Genomic DNA, 22,274 nt, shown 5'->3' with positions numbered 1-22,274 from the left:
TTGCTCCAGGCCACTGACATTTAGAAAATGTCTCTATTTTACATAACAATTCTTAAAAGCTATACTCTGTATATACTGTGTGGAAAGCAGTATAGAAATGATGGGCTTATACTTACTTAACAAGAATACTTCACATAGAAAGCTATCAGATTCTGCCCTCTGGTCAACAATGCTTCACCATGGACAGAAAGTTAAGTTAAGAATGTGTGTTACGTTTCTTACAAAACTTCTAGTACAGCTCTGCTGAGTACAATGACATATTCCCCCATGCCCCTTCAAGGTATCTCTCTGTGAGGTAGCAATTACTCTTTATCCACAGAGCTGACAGACTATTTTTGCTCTCATTATTTCTTTCACCTGGCATACACCCAATGAACAAGATAACAGAGAAAAGCCACGAATCACACTTAAATGGTTGCTTAGCGATGTCCCTCTGAATCAATTGGAGTGACCTAAGACTGGATGTGTATATGACACTCTTGCTTTCAACTGTGCTTTTTCCTCTAAAACATATTATTGTGAGTTTATTTTGAAAAATACTTGAGCTAGAAAATTTCAAATTATATTAGAGATAAAAGCATGAAATTGCAAAATATCCAAAACTGAACGTATTTACCTGTCCTTGTTCGTACAAACATATCGAGAAGATAGACTACGTCTGATAAGTAATCAAAAATAAGCCAATAGGTTAGGTAATCAGACTGAAGTTCCTCAAAACATGCTCTGTAAAAGAAAAAAAAATGCATAAACAAACTGAAATGGGGGCCAATGTAAGTAAAAGTCCTCTTTGTATAATTTTTATCATGATAATAAGTATAGAATTGGAGGGGTCCTTAGAGTTCATTTAACCAACCACGGCTTTCCCAAATCTTTTCCCAAATCTGAGTGGTTGGATTTACTTTTCTTACACTTCTAAATTCCAACATTCTTTCCAGTATATTAGTTGGCTTTATGAAAACATTAAATAAGGATAAATGGCCTCAAGCTACTGTTAAATGTATTGAGTGATACACATTAATAATAAGATTCATATTGACTATCTGTACCAAAATGCTTCAGGAAATCACGTTAGGTCCTGGGTGGCTGAGATGTTTAAAACAAGCATCAAATACTGGTCCATGGCCTGTTAGGAACCGGGCCACACAGCAGGAGGTGAGCGGTGGGCAAGTGAGTGAAGCTTCATCTATATCTGCAGCCGCTCTGTAGTGCTAGCATCGCCACCTCAGCTCCACCTGAGATCATCGGGCATTAGATTCTCATAGGAGCACTGGTCCCTGTTGCCAAAAAGGTTGGGGACCGCTGGCCTAAAAGATGGGGAACCATGGAAATCACTTGGGAAACACATCTTGCTCTATAACCACTTAGATCCTTGATCTTTTCCTACTCTTGGCGACATTTTATTTTTTTTACTTGTAGGCCAAAGAAAAAAGTTTCTCCCAAAGTTCTAATAAAATGATTAAACAATCAAATGTTTAAAAGTACCCTCCCTCAAGCTGGTACTGGATTTCCAGATATATTGGGAACCAAAGCACCTACTCCTGATCCTAGGAAAACACATTGAAAATAATGTAGTGCCTCTTTGTAACCTGTGGTGGAGAAAAGAGGTATGTCTTGAAGAGCTCTAAGCCAAACTGTTAAGTCAGTTAACTTGGAAATTAAAAGTACAATGAGATCCACAAAAATACATAGGAACCTTGCAATAATCATAGTCCAGTTGTACATGACAGGTAAGGTGATGCAAAACAGCCAGTTGTAATATGTGTTTCCTGAGGGGTCAATAACCATGACTTCTTTCTTCTCCCTAGTAGCAATTAGAAACAAAAGGGAAAGTTACCAAGAAAAAAAAATTTATTTCACCTATCAAATATGATTATACTCATTACCCACAATTAATGAAATAGAAGTAAGCTAGAGAAGCTCACTCTGTAGTGAGAAGATTAGCTTGGTGTAAGTGCACTAGTCATAAGAAAGTGGTAAGTGAAGGGTGGATAGATAAATTACCAACCTTACATTAAACCATACATTAGACTTTTATTAAAGCCCTTGTTTTATTGTAATGTTGTATACACTTCTATCACTCCAGCCACAAAGAGGGAATCATGACATAGATTATAAAAAATGCTGGATATTTCACAGACCCCTTTGGTAGGTTACTGATGGTAGGAGAATAGTGGCTTGGCCACCCACCCCCTCCTCCACCAGTTAACAAAACACCCAGGAACTACACTGTTCTCATGGCTTGTTTCTCGTTTACATGGAAAGACTATAACACAATCTAATAAAAAGTGCATGTGCATAGGCAATAGAGGGCAAGAGGAAGGAAGAAAGAAACTATATGGTTGAATGGAAATTAAAATTTTGTTTTTTCTGGTATCAAGCCCCTATTTTAAAGAAATTTTCCTTTTACATGAACTTCAAAAACTTTCTACTAGGTACATATAATTTAAAAAATTGTTTGGTAGAGTTTTCTTTAAATAAGTTTAGAAAACAATTATCCCTTTAATAAAAAGTAAAAAGATAGCTTTGCAAATATCACTCAACTTTATCCTTGTGAAATTCTACTCTCAAATGTTTGCTTTAAAAAAATCTTTCTAAAATATAAAATAAAATAAAATAAATAAAAAGCATCTTTCAAATGGTTGGTGTTTTGATAGCATTTGCACTGCTCTCAAAATTAGGCATGGCTTTTCAATAACACTTCTATACTTTGGAATATTTACCACATGGTATTTATTGTTTAAAAATGTTAATAAAATTATATTTCAATTTAAAAAATTGATGGTAAGCTTCTAAAAATCTAATTCTCCTTGGAACCTAAATATATGCCAGTGGTAAGTTTATCTTCATCAGTGTTTGGGGAAGGGAATTAATGATAACTATGAAAACTCTTGATGAGAAAACTAAGAATAAGGTTTCCACTGTTAATTTTAAGAAAAAATTAATTCACTTTTAATAACAATTTGTTTAGTCTTTACACAGGGCCTCTTTACTATAAAGTTTAAGGAAATTATCACTGAATCCAAAACCTATCACAAACTCATTCTTAATTTCAGTGCCAATAAAAATACTAACTCTTCTTTCTTATCTTTGCCTTTCTCCTCTTTCTTTTTCTTCTCTTTGTCCTTTTCTTTCTTCTTTTTCTTCTCTGGGTCCTTTTTATTTTCATTTTTATCGTCTGACTTGCTAAAAAAGTGAGATGTGTAGTTAGTATTAAAGTACAAAAAGGTTATGGACAGAAAAATGTGAAAGTTTACCTTACCTCTTCTTTTCCTTTTTCTTTTTCTTTTTTTCTTTTGGTTCTCTAAAGAAGAAACAATATCTCTGTCACATAATCAAATTACACTCTGATTTCCATTCTTATTTACTTTCCTCTCCACTGAGCAAGAATTCTTAGCCTTGCAAAGCCCTTCCCTGTGCTCAAAAGCCAGAAATCTAGTCTCCCAGAGGAGAGTTCCGCAGAAAACATATACCCACCCAGATGAAACAAATGAGATTCCTGGGTAGGTGAATGTGGAAAACTGAAGAAAATGGAGATGGGTAAAGGCATAAACCCAAGGAGAGAAATTTAAGAAACAACAGCCCCTGAAAGCGTGCACTTTCAAAGTCTCAATGTATACAAGAAATAGTTATTTAAAATCTAATCTTCTTGAAGTTCCTTGTATTTATCCTTGAATAAAAGCTTTGAGATTTTAAGAAAATACCTTCAAATTTCTTTAGAGAGGTGATCCTAACTAAAAAAAATTTTATGGGTAATCAAAAAATTCTGTGGTAACACAAAGGAATCCTAATTCTTATAATCATTTACTGTATTTGAGATCAAATTTTTCCACATACAAGTTCTTCTTGAGTGGAGATTATTTGATTAGAGTCTCCTTGCTATGACTGGTTCTCTTGATTAGCAGGTGAGTGGATTCTGGAGACAGACAGATTGACCTAAGTTCACAGCAGGATGCCATTGTTGGCTTGGATGTCTTCAGAAAATGTATTATTCTGACACAAAAGAACAGGCATGTCACTATCACTAGAATTGTCAGAGAAAGCATTAAAGGGAAGTAGGTCTAAACCTAGGCCTCAAAGTATGGGCAAGGGTTGGAAAAGTTGAGAAGAGAGAGGAGGTTAAAGGGAAGGTGCAAATGTATAAATAAATTTAGGCTGTGTACAAATGACCCAGCAGAAGTAGAAAGCTGCTATTGAGAAGAAATAGGAGATAGAATTAACAAATAAAATGGGTCTTGCTATCTAAGGTTGTCATACATAAACAAAAATAGAACATAAAGTTTGAAAAGGGAGAATGTGTTACCATGGGAGCACACTCCTGTAATACTGGATTTAACACCCTGGGATCGATTCTGGGAGATGGTGCTGGCACAACTGCTTGGATGGCTCTTGGAAGCTCAGAAAAGGCAAGGGCCCACACTAAGGGAAATAAAAATTACCAAATGCCATGGCCGATGGTAGAAGATGATATTATAAAGACTCAGAGAAGTGAAATCAGAGGATGCAAAGGTGATACAAAAAAAAAATGTGCTAATAAGAGGAGCACCAACATCAAGATAACCCAGTGGTGCTGTCTTCTATAGGCCAGAACTAATGTAGGAGATGTTGGTACAGAACTGAGTTTCCTGACAGGATCTGGAAATAACAGAGACCAGTGACAGTGCTTACCTATCAAAGAGAGATGAGTCCTATAATTGTAATTCGTGATATTCACATACAAACATATATACTGCTTTTAATATGGGTAGTTACATTTTTTCAGAAGTACATAACCAAAAACAAAATAATAGAATATCATTGCCACTGTATTAAAGTTTGTCTGATAACAGGTTCATATATATTCCTACCTTTTTACTGGTTTTCTTTACAAAACAAAGCTTTGGTTTTCTATTGTGAATGTACTTACTGCTCCTTATTGCTGCTGTTGTTAACATTGAAAAGCGCAATGACACCGGGCAGGTACTGCTCCCTGGGAAATGAAAGGGTACAGTGAAATCGTAGTGGTCGCCATCCATACACTGTCTATGGTAAGCAAGCAATCTTTAAAGAACACATTGTTTTTTTCAGTTTCTACTCATTGTTAATGATTGCCTAGACAATTTTTGAAAATACAGAGCCTCCATGAAGCATGATTGCCAAATGTCAGTGCCATGAACCAAAGTGATTAGTAAAAACCTATTGATCAGTGCTCACACTTTGTCAGGGAAAACAGGAAAAAAAGAAAAGGCAAATAAAAACAGTGAGAAAGCTGGGGTTGGTCAGTTCAAAAAGAAATAGCAGAGAGGAAAAAAAAGAGGGAGAAAAAACTAAGAAAATGTAAATATGTTCCAGAGGGTGGGAACCCCTGACCCACACCAACAACAAACTGTTTCCATACTGTTAGAGTCACATGTTTGAAGTTTCCATGCTCATTTTTATTTCCCACTAAAGGTATTTAGCTTTTCTAATATAGTCACTCACTCCAGTGCTCCGCTTCCTTGAAAATAGGGTCAGATGGCAGATAGTATTTTAAAAAATGATAGCCTACCCCTCTCTTATACAATTGCTCGAGGGCTCTGGAAGGATCTTCAAAAGAAGGAGGAAATCAAAGAGGACAGGGCGTGAGTTTTCTTAAGAGACAGACACATGTTGCAGGGAAAATGATAAGTGAGAGTACTTATGACTTGGAGCCCCATGGACATAAATAATCATCAGGCAGTGGCGGTTTCCCAAGAGACGAAAAGGGTAAGGAGCAGAAGTAGCAACATATTCCCAAGATGCTGCAGAGTGGCTGAGGAGTAGAAGCATTTGCCAAGACCACTAAGTGGAAGGAGTTGAAGACCTCTCTTTCATCTAAGTAATGTTTTATAGACAGGTAGAGGGATAGATCATACTACTCACCTCTGTGATGGTCTTCCCTTTCTGTGTGAATAATTTCTAAAGGAATCCCTTGCACAGGGGTTTTCACTTCCGGAGTCTTCAAATACAGAGGCACTGTCATCATCTTCAGAAAAAGAGCTACGGTTCAATGGGAGGCAGAGAAGAATTAGATCAATGTTCTAAATATTTACCAAGGAACAAAAGTTCTCATTAAGGGGACCATTACCTCATCCTTTCTCCTTTCCTCTCAAACTAACACATACAACAATTCTTAATTAAAATTGTATGGAATATGTAGAATTATAGACATAATTCAGTAAATGCATGTAAATTAAGAACTACTTTCTTGGTTCCACATTTCTATTGCTTGATGAATTGGTTAATGTTAATATTTACTGAATAGGAAGTGTGATATCTGTGTTTTAGCTCATATTATACAGTTATATAAACTAACTTGAAATAAAATTTCTTCCACTAAAATAAATTCAACCACATGTATACACGTTCTAACCACTTTAAATTACACTTTTAAAACATGTTAGCGTTTCATGCTGTATTTTTTCACATTTATCTATGGCAATGGTATCTCTTTAGATTTAAAATGTTTCATGAGGAAAGGTCTTGCCAGTGGCTAAGAAAATATTTGGCAAAGGAGCTTCTAAAGTTCAAATGAATTCATTAAATTAAATAACAAAGTTCAAAGTTACAAATAAAAATTAAATTGAAATTAAACCTAGTTAAATTTAAGAACTGTAGCAAGTATTTTTAAAAATGCACGGAAAAACATATGGATTTACCTGCATGCTCCATTTTCCATTCTCCTTATTTCCTTTTCAATATCTGGTACAATCACATTGGGAATGTTTACAAAAGAGTGCTGTGTATTGATAATATTTTTCTTCATGGTTAGTTTACTATCTGGGAAGAAAGAAGGCTTATTAATAGGAAGATTTTCTTTTTAATTAAGTTTATTGGGGTACCATCGGTTAATACAATTGTATATTCTATTGTGTGTTTATCACCCAAAGTCCAGTTTCCTTCAGCTACCGTGTAATTAATCTCCTTTACTCACCTCACACTCCTCCAAAAATCCCCGTATATTTGACTCCCTTTAACAGTCTACCTAGCCCCTCCTCTCCCACCCCCTACCCTCTGGTAACCACTAGTCTATAGTCCATGTCTCTGTTTGCTTGTCCTATTCATTTGTTGCTTTTAGGTTTATAACACACATATAAGTGATATCATGTGATTTTCAACTTTTTATGTCTGGCTTATTTCACTTAGCATGATTATCTCGAGATCCATCCATGTTTTGCATATGGCAGTATTTCATCTCTTCTTACAGCTGAGTAATATTCCATTGTACATATGTACCACAGCTTCTTTAGCCAATCATCTATCGTAGGACACTTTGGTTGCTTAGCAAGACTTTTTATATGTTTACAGATATAATCAAAAGTTTCATTCTACCATTCTTCTAAAGCTGTGATAACAATCTTATTTCCAGTTACATGTGGGAATTATTTTTTGATAGAATACAAGCATGGCTTAAGCCCTTAATTACCACTAGCCAGTGATTTGTGTATTTTTTAAATTCAAGAATATAACAGAGGTATCGAACTTTTTTTAAATTTTGGATTTACCTAGTTCTGAAATTTTCAGGCAATATGTGTGTAGGACAAAACTACAGGGATTCACATACATACCAAACAATTAAGCAACAATAAATAGCAGTAAAATAAAACACCAAAATAAGTGTAATCAGCTGTGAATTTCTAAAGGCATTCAGACAAAAAAAAAAAAAAAAGGGTCCTGAGTGGTATTCACTATAGAGTAAATAAGGATGCAGCTGATCCACACTTTTAGCAATTCCTCTAAATCATTGTGATACATGTAGTCCTAGCAACATATTTTGAGAAATACTGCCTTAAATTCTAGGCAGAATATATTACTTGCTAAGTGCAGGTGAGATATACTGGGCCAAACATCAATTCACTTTCCAGTTGCTTCCAGTACATATCATACTCATATTCCTCCTGTCTACTGCATTGTCTTCTTCCCCTACTTCAACTGCTTTCAGAGGATTCTGTCCACAGTCCTCAGAAACATCTCTCCCTAGTTCCAAAGGTACCCACCTTGAGAACACCAGTGACCACAACAAAGATGCTGTTTTCTGCTGCTCCTCTGCCTGCCATGCAGTGGTGCTGGCCGCAGAGTGGAGAATGTTCCTCCTCCAAACCCCCTGCTGCCCCTGAACACCTGGGCCTAGAGGGCCCTTCACCTTCCATGAACCACCATTTAAAAGAATGTACCTATCTCCACAAAACCCACACATGTGAGGCGCCCCATGAGAGATTCCCTGGAAAACTATGGGAAGACTTTTTAAGGTGGTAAAACTGGAGCTCTGTGGGTGCAGATAGGCAGGAACAAGAATTATGTGCTGTTAATGACATGCAAATATATTTGGATCCAAAGACTCTGAGGACCCAGGGATCTTTAGGTTACAAAACCATACACATTCAAGCAGAACTGCTGTTTCAAGGTACCCACCAATCTAGCTGGACAATTGTTCAAAGCTGGCATCCATTTCTGATGGTAAGTGTTCAACAAATCTAAAAGTTATTAATATTTTTCATATCACCTTACTCCCTAATTTTATATCTTAACAGCTTTCTGTATATGTCATACAGAAAGTGCCTCGATTAGTTTATGAGTCCTTAGAATTCAGGACAATTTCTTAAGTTTTTTAAATCCCCTTAATATCTATTATGATGCTACATAATTAGTATGAGCTCATTTACTTAGTTACTAAACTAGTTCATCGGTGGTATATTATTTTAGAAGTTTTTTAAGTTTTCCACTTACCACATGTTTTTAAAATGGGAACAGTGTTTTTTAATTAAAATTTATAATTTACATAATAATTTTTTAAGACTTAGGTCATGCTATGAAAACAGATTAGTCCTAAGGTACAAAATGGTGTTCTGACTGCAGTTCTCTAACTGAGCCGTGTCGTTTTACACTTCTGTACCTTTGCACATGCACTTCCTCCACCTGGAAAGTCCGCCTCCTTTGTGTCCTGGAAGGGCACTGCCCATCGCACAAAGCCACGGTGAGGTCAACTCCTCATTGACTCCCTATTCTTGACTGGGCCGATCACTTCTCTGCCACCGCATTTTGCGCGTATTTCAATTATTTTACCCTACGGTAATTTGTCATGCACATTTGGCTTTACAGTGAAGCCAGGACCCTCTAAGGTAAAGAACTTTGTAACCATAACAGAGTACCTGCACCTAATAGATACTCAATAAATGCTTATTAAGTGAACAAATCTTTTATTTATTTTTTATTTGAACCTAGATTCACATGACTTTTTATTAGAAGTCATGAAAACTCACTGAATTTCAACTCTTTTGAAAAGGTTCTCAGTGTGGTAGATACAGTAGATTGGCATGCAGCACTCATTCTTCTCTCCTTCTAGTCTCCTTTCATGATTTGCAAAGACTGGAGGAACTAAAAATCTACGTTTCCCAAACTCTTTTGCAGCTCAGACTTTGGGTGCCACTTAGGTTTAGTCAATCAAGTTCACTTTGGAAATGAATTTGGATCTAATAAATTTGCATATCATCAACGGAACTTTGGAAGGTGGAAGTGAGGTGAAGACAATCATTATCCACCTCTGCTCTGGCCTCTGGCAAGAACAGGCAGGGAGACATTGGGCTTCCTGAGGTATCCAATCCCTCTCCAGTCATCAGCTTTCTGGGTGCTGAAGGCAGAGTATCCAGTTTATGCTGGTATGGGTCCAGCAAGAGCAGAGTGGCTCTTGAGCCAATAATCGAAATGGAAGTGGCTTTCTGATCCTTGGATTACACTTAACATGGCCCGTTCTCGAATAAACAGTTCCAGCAGGGGATTCCTCACTGCCCACCATTCAGACTGTGAAAGAGGAATATCTTCCCTGTGGGTCAATTATGGGATGCTGTTCTGGGGCTATGCCTGGGGGTTCAGCCTTGGGCTTGTTGCTCCAGCCCTTGTAATGACGGTTTAAGTACCTAGTTCAGAAAATTACAGTTCTTACTACCTAAAAAGGCCAGTGTGCAGTTGAGTTTCTTCAAATGAACAGATTATTTTCCTGATTCTCAATACAATGTGGAATATTGAAATGGTTGTCAAAAAGAGAGAAAGGAAGTGGAGGAAAAGGACTGAGAGTGAAATGTGAAAGAAGAGAAAGAAAAATGGAAGGAGAGAGAGTGAGAGAGGGAGGGAAAGAGAAAGGCAGAGGACATTACCCAGACTATTGTTTTACTTGTTTGGAAAAAATATAGGAAGGATGGTAATGGCCAAACCATTTTTTTTTGACTTGTCACCCATAGTTTTCTCATACAGGGCTATTTTATTCTTGTATAATGGACCATCCTTGATTTTTTGCTGACATTTGAAAGCCTACATTATAATTAATTCTGGAATCAAGTATAAATTTTTATATTGGCCTAACTTTTCAAGACTATGAGAGTATTGTCTTTTTAAATGTATTCATGGGTCTTTTATTGAAATGAGCAAAATTCACTATTAAGTGTTCCCCAAGTTTACAAGGAAATTTTTTAGAGGAAATTTTTAGAGGAAATTTTAAGAAAGGTGAGTTTAACAGTGATGTTTTTTGCTTTTCTGGGATCTTCCCCAGGTATAAAACTGACCAATATAAGGAGTACTGAGGTTTCTAAAAATACAGGAACGTTGATTAGCTTTAGCCATTCTCCTACTTCATAAACATTTCATAGTGTATCAGGTAGATGTGTTTGTGGGTTTTATATATATCTTTGTTTAACAATATCTTTGTTCCTGCTGTTCCCTTGATATTGAATTCTCGACTCTTTATTTTCCCAGGAAAAACTCTATTGTCCTTCAAAAATCAGTTCATAGATCATGTTTGTGAAGACACAGGTGACTACTTGGGCAGAAGAATTTAACATAGTCTCCTTTTTGTACCTGTATCTCTATCTATTTACACACACACACACACACACACACACACACACACACACACACACACAGAAGCTATTACATAGGTACTGATAGTCTCTCTCCTCTACCAGACTCTGTAAACTCTTTGAGAAAGTTCATCCAGGAGCAGGATGAACACAAACTTGACACCTAGTAAAGCTTTGTAATATTAAATTAGAATCAATCCTGCATCAACTCCTAACAGTGTACCTTAAATATAATTCACTATTATAATGACTTTAATTTTTTTATGAAAACGTAATAAAGTAGGAACTACAAAATAAATTTATTTTTACTAAAAAAATAAAATTTTATGACAGAATTAGATGGCTTATAAGAATTTAAGAGCATAAGAAAAAATGCTTATGAAGAAAATGTTATGGTATCAATCAACGGACATGAAGCATGGAAATTTGGGGAGGAGAAGTGGAACTAGACAGAGAGAAAGAGCGGTACAAATCACCAGGAAGAGAGTTGGGGCAGTTATGAGTGCTGACGCCTGACAGTGTGGGCTGTCTCCTCACAAAAACTATCCTGCTTAATTAGGCACCAAGGAAATATTATAAAAATTTAAGGAAATTAGAAATCTGTAACAACAATAAATGGTACACATTCATTTAGGAATCTTTGTCCCACCAAGAAAATGTCAGATTCAATTATTATCATATTTCATTTTAAGAATTTGAAAATATTATGGTCTTAGTGTGAAAATAAATTTTAGATATAAAAGGAAAAAATATCTCAATATCTGTCTAATGCCACCTAAAAGAATTAATTCAAGATGGACCCTTAAAGAAAAAATTATTCATGACACTTGTCAAAAATGGTAAAACAGACTTATTCAGGGGGGATTACTACAGTTGGGATTTATAGTAGGGGAGAGAGGTGGAATTCAACTCTGAACAAAACAAGGACAAGTTGAGCTTTATAGACGAGGAGGAAGGGATTGTCAGTGGATGAAAAATAGTTTCTAAGAGGAAATGTCAAGGCTATGAGGATTCTTGCTAGACTAATTCAAAGGGAAGGATTCTGACTACAGGCAGGCCAGGGTGATATGAATGATGTATGAAGAATGAGGAATTTGATCAGATATCAAGGATGATCAGATCAAATTTGGAGGATTTTCACAACTGTCTTAGCAGGACTCCTGCTAAGCCTGGAATAAGTGGGTCCGGAACAGATCCTAAGGTTGGAGCCTAGTCAGAAAGAGGACTCAGAGAATCCTTACTCAAGTCTGGTCTAAAAGAGTTGTCGGGACCATAGACCTAAACATAAAAAGTTAGGATTATAAAGCTTCTAGAAGAAGTTGAAGAGGATATCTGCAAGACCATGGGGTTGCCGCAGTTTCTTAGGACACAAAAAAAGGCACTAAATCTAAAAGAAAATTGCAATTAATTAGATGTCATCAAAATTTTAAACTTTTGTTCATTAAAAGACAGATAAGAAAATGTAAAGGCAAGCCACTGAGAAGCATATTTAGAGCATATTTACCTGAAAAAATAAATATATTCATAACGGATAGTTTTTATAAATCAATCAAAAGAAAAAAACGGCCAATAGACTTGAACAAATTCTTCCCTAAAGATGTTTAAAAAATGGCCAATAAGCACATAAAAATGTATTTAATATCATTAGTCATCAGATAAATAAAAATTAAAGCCACAATGAGATGTCAGTTAGCACCCAGTACAATGATTAAAATTTAAGACTGACAAATGTTGTTCATATATCTGGTGGAAGGGAAGATGGTACAACCTCTTTGGCAAACTGGCAATTTCTTATGAAGATAAACATATACCTACTCCATTATGTGGTAATTCTGCTGTACGTATTTACTCAGCAGAAGTGAAATCATATGCACACAAAAAACATCTGTACAAGAAAGTTTAAAGCAGCAATATTTATAGAATCACCAAAAGAGAAGAACCTCACACTTTCATCAGGATAAAAATGGAGAAACAGACTGATTTATACCATGAAATACTTCTCAGCAATAAAAAGGAATGAACTACTGATACTTACATCAACATAAATGAATCTCAAAACTATTGTTTGCAGTGAAAGAAGCCAGATTCAAGAGTGTACACAGTATGATTCAATTTATATAAAATTCGGTGGTGATAGAAATTAGAAAAGTAGTTGTCTGGGATTGGGGGAGGTGGGTTAGGGTTTATTATAGGGGGCATAAGGGAACTTTCTGGAAGGCAAGTGGAGAAGAGGTTACAGGAATATATACATTAATCAAAAGTCATCAAATTATACCCTTAATACATATGCATTTTGTCATATGAAAATTTTACCCCTATTTTTTAAAATACAAAAAAAAATATTGGCATCAAAAAGGAGTAAAAATTTAAAAATTTAAGAATTAAGTATATATAATATGATGATAATATTCTTTAATGTAATAACAGAAGCATCGTTTATTGGGTTCTTACTATATGTCAGGCATAAAACATGTAATTCTCACTAAAATCTGTGAAGGAAGCATTACCATTAGGTGCCTACCAAGGAAAAGGGACATGGGGCTCAGAAAACATATTAACATCGTCAAGATCACGTAGCCAGAAAGTACACCAAATATAATAAATACATGAACCAAATCACACACAATGCCGAAACATGTGCCTTTTACTTCTGTATTACACTGATTCAGAGTTTTCCACTGTCTTTATCCCACTGTATAGTCCAAAAATGTTTTGTATTAGAACTGAGAAATTAAAAACATATTTGAATTTTAATATTAAAGCCCAATGATTTTAGTGTACCATTTGAGTAACCTACTTATTTTTTTTTTAACTATATTCCTTATGCTCTACTTTACTCCCTATGACTATTTTGTAACCACCAATTTGTATTTCTTAATCCCTTCCATTTTTTTATCCAGTCCCCCAAATCCCATCTCATCTGGCAGCCATCAGTTTGTTCTCTGTATCTAGGAGTTTGTTTCTGTTTTGTTTGATCATTTATTTTGTCTTTTAGATTCCATGTATAAATGAAATCATATATTTGTCTTTCTCTGTCTGACTTATTTCACTTAGAATAATACCTTCTAGGTCCATCCATGCTGTTGTAAATGGCAAGATTTCTTTCTTTTTAATGGCTGAGTAATATTCTGTTATATATTTGTACCACATCCTCTGTTTGTCAATACATACCTATGTTGCTTCCATATCTTGGCTGTTGTAAATAGTGCTGCAATGAACATAAGGGTGCATAAATCTTTTCGAATCAGTGTTTTGGATTTCTTTGGATAAATTCCTAGAAGTGCAATTTCTGGGTCATAAGGTAGTCCTATTTTTAATTTTTTTGAGGACCCTCCAGACTGCTTTCGATTGTGGGTGCACCAATTTGCAATCCCACCACTAGTGCCCAAGGATTCCCTTTCCTCCACATCTTCACCAACACTTGTTTCTTTGATTTACTGATGATAGCTATTCAGACAAGTATAAGGTGATATCTCATTGTGGTTTTACTTTGCATTTCTCTGATGATTACTGACATTGAGCATCTTTTCATATGTCTGTTGACCATCTGTATGTCCTCTTTGGAGAAATGCCTATTCAGGTCCTTTGCACATTTTTTTAATTGGATTTGTGTGTGCGTGTGTGTGTGTGTGTGTGTGTGTGTGTGTGTGTGTGTGTTGAGTTGCATAAGTGCTTTATAAATTTTGGATATTAACCCCTTATCAGGTGTATCATTGGCAAATATATTTTCCCATTCAATGGGTTGTCTTCTCATTTTGTTGATAGTTTCCTTAGCTGTGCAAAAATTTTTTAGTTTGATGTAGTCCTATATGTTTATTGTTTGTTTGTTTGTTTCCCATACCTGAAGAGGTATCAGAAAAAATATTACTAAGAACAATGTCAGATATTTTAATTCCTATATTTCCTCCTACGAGTTTTATCATTTCAGGTCTTTTAACTCTTTAATCCATTTGAGTTTATTCTTATATATGGTGTAAAAAGGTGGTTCTAGTTTCTTTTCTTTTCTTTTCCTTTTTTTTTTTTTTTGCATGAATCTGTCCAGTTTTCTCAACACTTTTTATTGAATAGACTCTCTTTATCCCACTGTATATTCTTGTTGTCTTTGTCAGAGATAATTTGACCGTATGGGCATGGTTTTATTTCTGGGCTCTCTATTCTGTTTCATTGATCCATGTGTCTGTTTTTATGCCAGTATCATGTAGTTTTGATTACTATAAACTTATAGTATAGTTTGATATCAGGTAGTGTGATACTTTCAACTTTGTTTTTTCTCAAAATTACTGTGGCTATCTAGGGTCTTTTGTGATTCCATATAAATTTTAGGATTATTTGTTCTAGTTCTATTAAAACGCCATTGGTAATTTGATAAGGATTGCATTGAATTTATAGATTGCTTTGGGTGGTATGGACATTTTAACAATGTTAATTCTTCCTTTTACTAACCCAATTGAAATTTGAGGACGATGGACTGTCAAGGGGAATAAACAAACCAAAGGCTACCTGTATTATCTGTCTAAATAAATAACACTAAATGTCTTGATTGAGAGAAAAATTTAATATGTTTAAACATAATATTTGGATTTCAAATTGAGTGATTTTTTGGTTTCATTTGGTTCATATTGCAAGGTATAATGGCTTCTGCAAGGCAGAATCATAAAAACCTAGAGTAGTTATAACCCCAAAAGTCACTTCAAGTAACCTCCCACCTGAGACAGACATGCCTCCACACTGTTCCTGATAAATAATCATCTCGTCTCTTTTTAAATACTTATGGTTGTGGGAACTTACTGCCTGTGAGTAGCCCATTTCATTGTTGAGAAGCCTTTTTCTTTAGAAAATTCTCCTTTCTTTCCTGAATAACATTTGCTCCTCAGTTTGTCATGAAGGTTAAATGAATAAAGAACTTAACATTATGGCTGGCACTTAATAAGAACTCAGTAAACAGTCACTCCTGTTATTAATTTAAAGAGTATATTCCTCACAGTAGCATATAATTTTGAATTATAACGCCTTATCATCTCCACTCATTTTTCCTTATCTGTCCTAAGGGGTCCCAAGGTAGGAATATCTCTATTTGTCCTCTCCGTTCACAAGACTCTTAAGTAAATTAAAATGGAAGAAATCATTTGATGTAGGAAAATGTGTAAAACAAACTTCATTCTTTATAGTAAGATAAAAGATGACATTCCATAAAATGTTAAATTTTCAAGTAAGGATAACAATAAGTAAAGCTCTTTATTTCACTTTGTATTCAAACAACTAGTGAAAAACTGAGCAGCCAATAGAGTGTTTTTGTGATGTGTGCTAATGAAAGTGTACATATATTTGAAATATAATATTTTAAAAAATAATTAAAGTAGTTTTTACTAAGCAGCACCACGTTTAAAGAGGAGAATTGCTTCATTAATGCCTTTTCAGCATCAGAATGGAGAAGTGACTCTTCTGGTTATATTTGCCAGCATATTGTCATCAGTCAGCACTGTCTCTGAAAGACCTCATGTCTTATGGCTAAGAAAGGGAGAATATGTAATTATATCGTATATCACAACATAGAAGTTACATGAGTAAAAGATTAAACAAAGACAGACAATATTATTCTTATGGTCAGATTAAACCAAGCCTGGGCTTTGCTCAAACCTAAAGAAAAAAAAAATCACTTCTTTGTCCCAAAATTTCTTATTGGCCTAAGTATTCTATAGCGGAAAATTTTTTTTACTGTACATTTACTGTTTAAATGCATAATAACTCTAGAAAAAGAATGGAAAGCATAAATTAAAAAAATAAGGACACTCAATATTCCACTCCAGGTTTTATCATTAATTATAAATATATTTCTCCCATTGCTTTTATGGTTTCCTTTTTCAAATTTAATTTTTAAATTTACCTCAAAACTATTTTGGTATAAAGTGTGAAGTAAGGATTTAACTTTAAAGTTTCTAAATGGCTAGCAAATATTCTGAACAGCATTTAACAAATAATCAATAGTGCCTCTTTTCTCTATCTATTTAAAACTTCATCCTCCTAAATTTGTCAACCATCAAAATTTTGATAGGTTTGCAATAAAATCATAGAATAAATTGGAAAATTATTTTTCTTTATGTTTTCAAAAAGTTTTTACATATAGTCCCATATTTTTATTGTTAATTCCTAGATGTTTTATATTTTTGTCTCTATTGTCATTAGGATAGTTTTCTCTTGTTATGTTTTAATTCATTACTTTTTCTATGTCATAAAATTATTTTTCTTTATTGGCTGTAAAACTAGACATCTTATGAATCTTTACAAAAATTTCTAGTAGTTTTCTGTTAATAATTTTTACTTTCAGTAATATGGTCATATTATTTTAGAATTATTATTTTCTTTTTAAAAGGTATTGAGCTTTTATGTCTAACTGCCTGGATTAAAATTTCTAGAATTTAATAAATAATAGTGTTGATATCCTGACATCAAAACTGTCTTAACAGAAAGCTAGTACAGCGCTTGCCTTTATGAGAATGTTTCTAGAGTTCTAACCTTGAGTATGGTGCAATTGTTCTTTTGAAAGAGATATTTTATTCATGTTAAAGAAGTCTCTATCTTTTTCTTTGTATCAATTTTTTCCGTAATTAGAAATTGGAATGAATGGTGATTTTTATTAAAATTTCTCTCACTTTTCTAGAAATAATCTTATTTTTCCTTTGATCATTAATATGATGAGCTATATTAATAAGTTATTTTAATAGTTATGGAATAAGTCCCTCTTGATTATGGTAAATTCTCCTTTTTATATGCTATTGGATTCTAACTGTTAATATTTTATTCTGAATTTTTGCATTTCTATTAAAAGGTAAAATTAGTTTGTAGTTTGAGAAAAGGTTTTCAATACTCAGTAATTATTGATTTTTTTCATGTGCTTTTCAACTTTTTTGGGTATTGTTAACAAGACATCTGAAAAAAAAGTCAAAAGATTCTTCTTTTAGAGAATTCATTGCTTTACTGGTTTCACCAAACATGCACCTTTGAATCAAAATTAGCGAATCAAAGTGACACAACTGCTTTGAAAAGCCAATTTCAGCTTTGATTTTTAGCGGAATCACAAAAATTCTTTCCTTAAGTGATGATGTAAAATACTGCAGAAAGATACAGTAAAGCAAAGGTTGAGAAAATCTTACGGATAATGCAGGCAAAATTAGTATGGAACATGAACTACAAATGCCTTGCATTCAAAACCTGACTCTACTACTACTAGCTGAATGAACTCAAATGAGTTTTTAAAACTTGCTGAACCTTAATTTTCATGTCTGTAAAATCAGAATAATAATATCTTTTATATAAGTAGCAGAAAAGATACACTGTGCATCCCACCCACCTTCCCCGCCTCCCCCCCCCCACACACACACACATAATTAACTATGTAGCAGTGGTTCTCTAAATTTAGGATGAATAATACCTGTGAAGCTTGAATAAAATGAAGAGCCCAGGGCCCTGCTCTCAGAGTCTGAATGAAGTGTCGTGTGGGGCACATGAATGTACAGGTTTATGAAGCACCATAGTAATTCTCTTTCAAGCAGTTCCCAAATCGCATTTTAAAAAACAATACTCTATGCCACTGGCCATTGTTGCAGTGTTCCAATCACATCTGTATTTCTGAATACAGTATTGGGGAGATAAATTAATGGTCAGGAAAGGCTTCAGGGTTGCTGTTACCTGTCTCACATTTCAGATCCACAAATCTGAAAACTTTAGGATTAATTCTTGATGACAAAACTCACAAACAAAAAACCTACGGCCAACAGCATACTTAATGATGAAAGACTTAACATGTTATCCCTAAAGTCAAGAACAAGGCAAGGATATTTTAGAGGTATTCAACATTGTACTGGAGGCCTTAGCCTTTGCAGTAAGCCAAGAACAAGAAATAAAAGGAATTCATATTGAAAAAAAGTAAAACTATGTGTTTGCAAATAATTTGATAGTATATATAGACAACCCTAAAGTATCTAATATATATATATATATATATATATATAATATATATATTAGAACAAACAAGTGAACTTAGCAAGGTCACAGGGTAAGTTAATGTAAAGAAATAATATTATTACTGTATGCTAGTAATGGATAATTAGAAAATAAAATGAAAATAAAAAATATACATGCCAAGTAATTAATGTCTATGTCAAATTTTATGCCTAAGAGCATGTATTGTGTACAAAGTTCTCTGCCAGATGCTGTAAAGAAGAAGCCCAAAGATGACTACAGCCATATAGCGCTTACAGCAAGGAGCAGGGAATAAAACGAGAACACCATATGGAAAAAATGACTTGGGACCTACCAAGGGACTAAAATAATTATTTGTAATTGTCAATCACCTCTTCTCCAATTTCTGAGATTATATTTTCTTTGTTTCCAAGTTAGTGTATATCTTAATGGTATTATAAGAAAAATATGATAGCTGGAATAACAAATATTTTTAAAATTCAAAGGAGTTTTAAAAAAGAAAAAAAATTCTTCTCAGCTAAGTAATTGAAAGAGGTTCATGAGGAAGATGGCACTGTATAAAAGCAGGGTCTAAAATCAGGATCCTATCAGAAAAAAAAAGGCCACTCAGATGGCTCAATGGTGAGAATTTAATACAGAGAATTAATAGCAAAGTTGTTGGAAAACCTTTTAAAAAGGGAAAAGGAGAGAATCCAGAGATGAGCAATAACGAGGCGCAGCTACTGCCCCTAGAGCAGGAGATATAGAGGGAAGAGGAAGCTTACTGGAGCCTAAATTCAGGACTGTCCAGCAAGAGCAGGAAAAGAGAGGGAGAGGCTGTCTGTGGAAGATGGAACCACTATGGGAGATGCTCCAGGAGCGAAGCATGAGTGAGAGACATACCCTGACTCTCCCTCTCCTTCATTTCTCCTTCACTCTCTCTTCCACAAGTACTTCCCAGTGGCTGAACCTAAAACAAAACCAATAGACAATGGAGACTGGGAAACAGGTTGCATGGAGGAATGGACAAGGATCTACAAGCAAACAGAAAATGAGGAGCATGTGTGATAAAATTTTACAAGTGGAAATGGGCTAGGGAAAAGATCTTTCTTTCTAGGTGAGAGAGAATTCATAATTACACTCATGGAGGTGGGAAAAGAAACCTGTCAGAACAGAGATTCATCTGGTTTAACTGGAGGACACATAGAAATAGTGGGAAAAAGGCATGGAAAAATAAGAGGATTTTGTCAAAATAGGTGCTCTTTCTTCATTCTACAGGGAATAGTTGAAGATTTTAAGGAATGAGAATGACATTATCTCAATGTACTTTGAGAAGATTAATCTGGTAGCAGAGTACAGGATACATTGAATTAGATGCATTATAAATTCTTGCTATGCAGTCTCAGATTGTCCTTTAATATTGCTCATCAGTCCTCTTCCTATATCCACAGAAACTGTTCCAAGTACCATCCCCCTCATTAGTCTAAAGCCCTACTTCCAACCCCACCTTCAAAAGACATCCTCTACTTTATTAAGCTCTAGCCATACTGATCCATTCACTACTAAAAAAAAAAAAAATCCTGGAGGAATGAGTCAAGTCTTAGTTACCAGCCAGCACCCCATAGCGCCCAGTAAAGAGGCATGCACAGACCAGGCACACAGACGATGGCTACCGAAGTAACTTAGAATCTGACAGGAGAGTCTACGGCTGCCAGAAAACTAATTTAAGACCAAAAAACTGATTGGTGACTATAGTCCTTTGATCATTTCATCCTTCCTTCCATTCTCCTTTACCTCCCATCAAAAATATTTATTCAATATCTACTTGCAGCAAGAAATGTGCCGAGTGCTAAGAGATTAACAAAATGTATAATACTTGCCTTCAAGAAATGCATACATACTATAGTTAATAAAACAGATATTTAATAGATAAAGGTTTTGAAGTAAAAGTTTTGAAGGTTATCTTTAGTGTACCAACAGAAAACAAAAGTACACTCAAAATAGCATAATTCTATAACAGGTTAATTTCCAAATGGACTATTCACAAAGGTACTAGTGTAGGGAACTACAAAGCATAGTGCAGTAACCTGGGGTTAGTAGCCACCAATCAGCTGCCATCCCTACACTTCAAACATGAGCAGAGGGAATGGTCAGTCACAAGTCCTAGAAGGACAGGGCAGTGGCTTATCACTGAAGGACATAGCCGGGGCAAGTCAAGCCCACAGGAAGAACACTGCCAGGACACTTAATATCCTAGCCTCGTGTCTCCCTACTGTCTCCAGTTTCTTGCTGGGGTTCCACTCTGAATGGCCGCAGAGAGTATGTGGATCCTTCCATAAAGGGTAGTTCTCTCCTCCAGAATACAGAATAGAAAAAGGATGTTTTATGGATTGAATCATGTCCTTCAAAAATGATATCTTGAAGTCTTAACCTCCAGTACCTTAGAATGTGACCTTCTTAGGAAATTGGACCTTTCTAGAGGTAATCAAGTTAAAGTGAGGTATTTAGGATGGACCTAATCCAGTATGATTAGTATCCTTATAGAAAGGGGAAATTTAGGCACAGAGAGAGACACACAGACAGAGGGGAGACTACGTGAAGACACAGAGAGAGAACGACTATGGAGATGAAGGATTGGAGTGACGCACCTACAAGCCAAGGAACGCTTGCGGCTACCAGAAGCTCGAAAATAGGCATGGGACAGATTCTTCCCTAGTGCCTTCAGATGGGGCATGGCCCCACCAATACTTTGATTTGATACTTCTGGCTTCTAAAACTGAGACAATAAATTTCTGTTGTCTTAAGCCACCAAGTTTGGGTTAGTTTGCTACAGGAGTCCTAGGAAATTAATGCAGGGTGGGAAGGGCTCCAGGGAGTCAAATGGCTTATATCAAGCACATAGGAGCAGATCAATATCAGGGGGGTGCTGTGGGGTGGGGTAGAGACTAGGCTAGGTGATCTTAGACAAAGAGCAGACACCTGCCAAGCATATTACAGTGCAGAACAGGATTCTAGGTAGAAGCGGTAGCAAGTAAAACAACATTAACAAAAAAAGATGTGAGAGAGCATAGTGCTTCCAGGTAAGCACAGCAGATGAAATCATGGAGAATAGGTTTGCGTGAGTAAATGACAAAAGAAGAGGTGGAAAGGAAGGCAGGAGTTAATTCACTGGATGCACTGAACGCTCTGTTATCCCAACAGGATGAGAAGTCACTGGAGAAGTCTAAGTGGGGACACTCCAAGTTTTCCAACTGAAGGCAATAGGAGAGATCTGGGGTAGGAATTTCTGAAAGGGTTACAGGGGATCACTGGGGTCACAAGTGATATAATAGTGTATAGGGTGATGTAATTTTCTCTCATTTTGAGCACTAATTTGGGTGTGAAAGAGCCAAAAAGGCAGATATCTGGAATAATCCAAGATTGGGATCAGTAGCTGGGGTAGAGACAAGGGAGCAGAGGAGAAAAGAAAGT

At 35.4% G+C, this 22,274-nt stretch overlaps 1 protein-coding gene across 1 annotated transcript in view; it reads right to left on the bottom strand.

Moving 5' to 3' along the window:
* CNGA1 (cyclic nucleotide gated channel subunit alpha 1) overlaps positions 1–22,274 on the bottom strand; it is a 30,986-nt gene that overhangs the window by 2,465 nt on the left and 6,247 nt on the right. The window contains exons 2-8 of the mRNA XM_016161178.2: positions 6,654–6,774; positions 5,878–5,994; positions 4,904–4,966; positions 3,260–3,301; positions 3,073–3,183; positions 1,694–1,801; positions 617–723 (exon numbers count right to left, since the gene is read on the bottom strand). Of these exons, the coding sequence (XP_016016664.1) occupies positions 617–723; positions 1,694–1,801; positions 3,073–3,183; positions 3,260–3,301; positions 4,904–4,966; positions 5,878–5,994; positions 6,654–6,760 (655 nt within the window). The 5' untranslated portion in view covers positions 6,761–6,774. The remainder of the gene's footprint in view (positions 1–616; positions 724–1,693; positions 1,802–3,072; positions 3,184–3,259; positions 3,302–4,903; positions 4,967–5,877; positions 5,995–6,653; positions 6,775–22,274) is intronic.

Source organism: Rousettus aegyptiacus, unplaced genomic scaffold, assembly GCF_014176215.1.
Source record: "Rousettus aegyptiacus isolate mRouAeg1 unplaced genomic scaffold, mRouAeg1.p scaffold_m13_p_10, whole genome shotgun sequence".
In the NCBI taxonomy this organism is placed as follows: domain Eukaryota; kingdom Metazoa; phylum Chordata; class Mammalia; order Chiroptera; family Pteropodidae; genus Rousettus; species Rousettus aegyptiacus.
Note: the sequence above shows the minus strand (reverse complement) of the source record. Positions and strands in the feature narration are given on the sequence as shown.